Raw genomic sequence first — 5,612 nt, 5'->3', positions numbered from 1 at the left:
GCTGAGCAGGAAAACGGGGCACGCCGTCTGGCGAAGCGGGGGGGGCCTCCTTCTCGCCTTGATTTGCAGGGTCACACTCCGCCAGGCAGGGGCCCTGGAGCCCACACAATCACACAGCCGCATAGCCACACCCACAGGGTGACACACGCAGAGCTCCGTGACATCATCCGGAACCCTCAATCTCACCAACCCGGGAACCCCCACATGCAGCCGGGGCGCCACGGTGGATGGGGCCCATCCGATCTCTTGGGCCGCACACAGACCTGCCCACCCTGCAGGCACACACCCAGGCCCACACGCACACTCAGCGGACACCTGGGGGGCGGGGAGGGGGCCCAGCGGGCGCTGTGCCCAAGGCCCCGGCCCCTCCGCCCTCCCAGCAGCATCCTCCCCGGGGCCGGGCGGCGATTAGGAAGGGAACTGGTGTCACTGCCTTCCGGGCCATTGCACCACAGGCCCCTTCCGACCACGTGGCTGCTGGTGAGTGGGGGGAGGCGGGCGAGCGGTCACTGTGCCCGGCCCCCCACCCCACCCCAAACGTTCCCACAGGCTCCCAGCATCCCTGTGCGCCTGACAGACAGGAGTGGCCACCCATATGGAGAGAGGAGGAAGGCTCCAGCTTGGGGGACAGGCTGGCCCTGTGTGACTTGGGCAACCCTTGCTCGGCTCCTCGGTTTTCCTGTCAGTGAAATGGGTCGGTCACAGGGGGCCCAGGGGCCTGGGGCAGTAACCGTCCCTGAGCCTGGAGGTGTTGCCAAGAGCAATCGCACCTGGTCCACCCTGTCCCCCGGCCTCCTCTCCACGGCCTCCTCTCCACGGCCTCCTCTCCACGGCCTCCTCTCCGCGGCCTCCTTGGTGAATCGCAGCCGCTGCTGTTTCGGGTGCTGGGCAGGGCCTCCCCGGTGCGCCCGTGTGCAGGCACCTGGGAACCCGCGGCCCAGAGCTGGGAGGATGGGTGCACCCTCTGAGCGCCCTCCCCCACCCCCGAGAGCCCCCCACCCATGGCTTCCTCGCCAAGTCAGGTAACACCCCCTCTTTCTGCCCCAGTTCTGACCCTCAGACTCCTGTTCCTGACCCCCGTGCTCACGGGCACCTGCTCGGGCCATGGCCAGGAGCTCCTCACGCAGCTGTGGAACCAGGCGAACCTCATGCAGGACGCCAGCTTGCTCCTGGACCCCTACGTGAGCGCCCGCCCCGGGGGCAGCTGCGTCTCCGAGAACTTGGGCTTAGGGCAGGAGGGAGCCCCAGGGAGGATGGGAATGGGGGCGGGGAAACCAAGTCCTTGTGTTATTCCAGAACCGCGTCTAACCTCCCCCCGAGGCCTAACCCCGAGACAATACAGCTTCCCCAGCTGGGGGGGGCGGGGGGGGGCTGGAGGGTGAACCCAGCCACAGCGTCCGTCTGCCCGGCACGCTGACTGCGCACCCACCACGTGCCTGTCCTCAGCCCCCGAGACGCGGCCGCGGACAAAACAGTCCTGCTCTCCCGAGGCTCACGGTCACCTTCCCACGGGCACGCCCGGCACCTCGGTCACCGCCTGTGCGGTCACCCCACTAGGCCCCCTGCATCCCTCCGACCCTGCCTGCAGTGGCCGGGGAGTCCTCTCCCCTCTTGGGCCTCAGTTTCTGGATCTGTACAATGGGCAGATTAGGTAGGGGGTGGACGAGGTTGTGTGTGTGTGTGTGTGTGTGTGTGTGTGTGTGTGTGTGTGTGTACCTACGTGCACGCATAGTGGGGGCTCCAGCACTCACCCCCTGATTCCCACCCCCCCCACCCCCCCCCCCAGATCCGGATCCAAGGCCTTGACGTGTCGGGACTGAAGGAGAGCTGCCACGAGCGCCCCGGGGTCTTTCCCAGCGCGCAGGCCCTGCAGGGGCTCAGCCGGAGGGGCTTCCTGCGGACCCTCCACACCCAGCTGGGCCAGGCGCTGCACAGACTGGCCGCCCTCCAGCAGGACACCCCCGACGTCCCGGCCTGGCGGATGGCCAGGAGCTACCTCCTCGGGATGGGGAACAACGTCCACTGCATGGCCCAGCTGCTGCCGGACGCCCCGGAACCGGCCGAGCCCGCGCCGGCGCGCCCGGGGACCGCCCCCCGGCCCACCGCCGCCCCCAACACCTTCGCGCGCAAGTTGGAGGGCTGCCGGTTCCTGCACGGCTTCCACCGCTTCATGCGCTCGGCGGGGCAGGTCCTCCGGGAGTGGAGGGAGACCCTGAGCCCCAGGAGCCGCAGGCACAGCCCCCGCCAGGCCCCGCGGAAGGGGGTGCGCCGGGCGCGCGGGACGCAACCCTCCGGGAGGGGCAGGAGACTGGTGCCCAGGGGGCAGCTGCCCCGGTAGCCTTAGGGGTTCCCCCCCCCTCCCCGCCCTGCAGGGGAAGGATCAGCGGGTGCTCCTCAGGAAGCTCCCCGGGTCTCCACACCTGCTGCCCATCTCTCCGAAGTGCACTTTAAGGGGTGAGAGCCCGGGAGGGTCCTCTACCTCCTCCCGGACGGGGAGACAGGACCCCACCGTGGTGCCTCCCCGAGTTCCCCCATCCCAGTGGGGTGGCTGGGTCAGGCCACGCGGGGCCAACTTTCCATTGATTCAGGGGTCTGATGACACAGGCTGACTCACGGCCAGACTGACCGCCACCCCCCACTCCGCTGCCCGGAGGTCTGCCGGCCTGCCCTCTCATGACTTGCAGAGTCGTGGCCCCCAGACTTCCTCCTTTCCGTGGCGGCTGGGTTCTGAGGAGGAGGGAGGGGGGTCAGGGCCTGAGCTGGCCTCCGATGCCTCATCGCCAGACACCTGGACGTCTGGGTGACCTCACTTAGGCAGCTATGACAGGGGCAGAGTGTCCTGCAAGAGATACTGATGGCCCAAGGAAAGGGGTTCAGGGCCCGGCGTGGCCCCTCGCTCACTGTGTGACCTCAGGCCGGGCCACTTGACCTCCCCGGCCCTCGGTTTTGTCTTCGTGAATGGAAGGGGTTGGGGGACCCGGTAAAGCCGGGCCTGTCGGCTGCTGGGACTCACTGACACAGGATGGGTTTCAAGTTCTTTCCGTGAACGGGGACACGCAGGGCAGGGTCCCGGGTGCAGACTGAATTCTGTGCCGGGACTTCCCAGCTTGGGTTCTGGCTGCCGGCTGCTCCCCCTGGTGGTGGGCCTTGGAATGTTTCTCATGCTGAAACCAATTGTCCTCCTGAAGGGTTCTGGGCCGATTCCTTGGAGGAACATGATTAATTTATCGATTTTTTTTTATCAGTTTGTATCTGTTTTTTTTAAAAAAACATTTTATTTATGAGGCTTATTTATGATGTGTATTTAATGTTAATATTGTGCCAACGTATATTTAAAACGTGCCTGGTTTCTAAGCCCCTGTGTCTCTGTGTTGCCTTGGGGGAGAGGTTTGGGGGAAGGCTGGCTTCTTGGAGAGGGGGGGTGCCCCTAGCTGGCAAGGTCACAAGCGCCGGACTGGAGCTCCCTGCCGGTCCGGGAAGGGAAGTCTCACGCGCCAGTCTGACTGTGGGGGCGTCTTCAACGCAGACAGAGCGTTTGTTGTGTCTGACAGGCCTCCCTCGAGACGCTGGGGCCTCGGGCGGCCGGGGCTGGGGGGCACGTGGGCAGGGAGGGGCGCAGGCTGGATGGAGTGTCTGGCTCGCTCTGGCCCATGTGGGTGTGTGGCTGGGGTCTGTGTGCCGATGCGTGCTGCATGAAATGAACAGGATAATAACGGATCCTGCCTCAGACGTGGGCTATGGCCTGGTGTGCGCTTGGAACTGCTCTCTGAAGGGCCCTGGGGGGTGTGGGGATCCCTTCTGGCCCCCAGAAAACGGGGCTTCCTCTAGGTGCTCCAGGCCCCACCTCAGAAGAGGCACCTGCAGGCGGATGGATGATGTGCGAAGGCAGAAGCTACCAAGGACAGGCCAGCGGGAGCCGGTGACCTTGACCTGGATCAGGCCCCGGCTACTCCTCCTTCCTGGGGTTGGGGCCCAAGGTGGGAGCCGTCCTAGGCGGGACTCTCTCCAACGGATAGGACCCACTTGGCAGATGAGAAGACTGAGGCTCAGAGAGTTCGAGTCCCCTGGCCACGCCCTCAGAGCACTTTCCTGCGGAGGGAGCACGTTTTGAATGCAGGTCCCCCCGATGCCAGGGCAGGGGGCACCTTCCTGCTCCCCTCCAGCCTCTGTCACTCTGCGGACCGTTTCCCGAGTCCCCGAGGGCACAGAACCCCCAGGGGAGGGGCAGACAGACAACAGACAAGGGAAAGTGCTCACAGGAGCGTCGTCGTCGGAGACGGTGGGGTCGGCTCGGCGACGTGAGCAGGCGCGGTCACAGAGAGTGGGAGAGTCAGGTGGCGGGGGGTGTCAGGGTGGCATCCGGAAGAGGTGACATCCACGCCTCGGCCTAAAGGATACAGGTGCCTCCGAGCGGGGGCAAAGGCCCTGAGCATTCAAGGGCCAGAGTTCTCCCAACGGCCTGGAGAGCAGAAGCGTCTTGTTCAAGGTCACAGTGCAGGGCTCAGGCCAGGCCTCTCAGGCCCTGGCTCCCACCGGCTGTCTCCCTGAGCCGCTACCCAAAGTATCCCAGGCTATTCCAGCAGCTAGTAAGGGCCCCCCGCTGCCCCCTCACTCCCCCGCCCCGCCGCCCCGGACTCTCCCTTCACTCGGGTTCCTGCCACACTGGGCGCCTTTGGGCTGCCGAAACACCAGGCTCTCTCCTCCTACAAAGCCTTCGCCTATGCTGTTCCCTCTGTCTGGCATGCTGTTCCCTGTTCTTTTTGTGAGTGTACCCTTAACAAGTCTCCCCCAGCACCCACGGGCTGGGTTCAGCAAGTTGGTTATTTGTTCTCTCAAAACCGCCCTATCCGACGCGAAGAGACACATCAAAGAACTCACTAGAGGCCCGGCGCACAAAAATCTGTGCACCGGAGGGGTGGGTCCCTCGGCCCGGCCTGCCCCCTCTCACAGTCCGGGAGCCCTCAGGAGATGTCCTACGGACGGCTTAGGCCCGCTCCCTCTGTGGGAGGCGACCAGGCCGATCAGGGGAAGGTGCCACCCCCATCACCCCGCTGCTGCTGCCACTGCCGGCCCTTGCAGCCGCTGTGGCTTTGTCCAGAAGGACGTCTGGAAGGACGTCCAGAAGACATCCGGTCTATCCAGTCTAATTAGCATATTACCCTTTTATTAGTATAGACATGCATAGCGCATGGATACGGGCAATAGGACAGCAAAGACCTGGTGGGTGGGTAGGGGCTGGGAGGAGGGGGGGAAGGGGGGAAAACGGGAGATATCTGTAATGCTACCAACAATAAAAATACATTAAAAAACCCGCCCCATCAGGGTCTGCATCACCATCCACGTCCCTCACAACCTGGAGCTGCTGAGGATGGAGGCCGCCTCCCCTCCCCCGCTCTGTCCCGGCACCGAGCCCCGTGCCTGCACCCGGTGGGCGCTCAGGGCAGAGGAGGCCCTGGAGGGAGTCACAGCCCGAGGAGTGTGCCAGGCGGCGTGGCCCGGACGGGCGCCCCAGGTGCCCCGCCCCAGCGTAGGGTGGGGTGGGGGCGGGGGGTTCCTCAGCTGGCTGCTGGGAAGCTGTGGGTGGCAGGTGGCAGACACCAAACGCCAGGCTC

At 65.2% G+C, this 5,612-nt stretch overlaps 1 protein-coding gene across 1 annotated transcript; it reads left to right on the top strand.

Annotated features, from left to right (window-relative positions):
* Positions 1-1,001: 1,001 nt before the first annotated feature.
* OSM (oncostatin M) lies at positions 1,002-2,731 on the top strand (the record flags this gene model as incomplete). The annotated part of the gene is given in 4 exon segments (XM_079762963.1): positions 1,002-1,181; positions 1,787-2,328; positions 2,330-2,454; positions 2,685-2,731. Coding segments are annotated over 4 exon segments (894 nt in total).
* Between the last annotated feature and the right edge of the window lie 2,881 nt (positions 2,732-5,612).

The sequence above is a fragment of the Cnephaeus nilssonii genome (assembly GCF_951640355.1).
Source record: "Cnephaeus nilssonii genome assembly, chromosome: 22".
NCBI lineage: Eukaryota > Metazoa > Chordata > Mammalia > Chiroptera > Vespertilionidae > Cnephaeus > Cnephaeus nilssonii.
The sequence above is the reverse complement of the archived record's forward strand: the minus strand, read 5'-3'. Positions and strand labels throughout refer to the sequence as shown.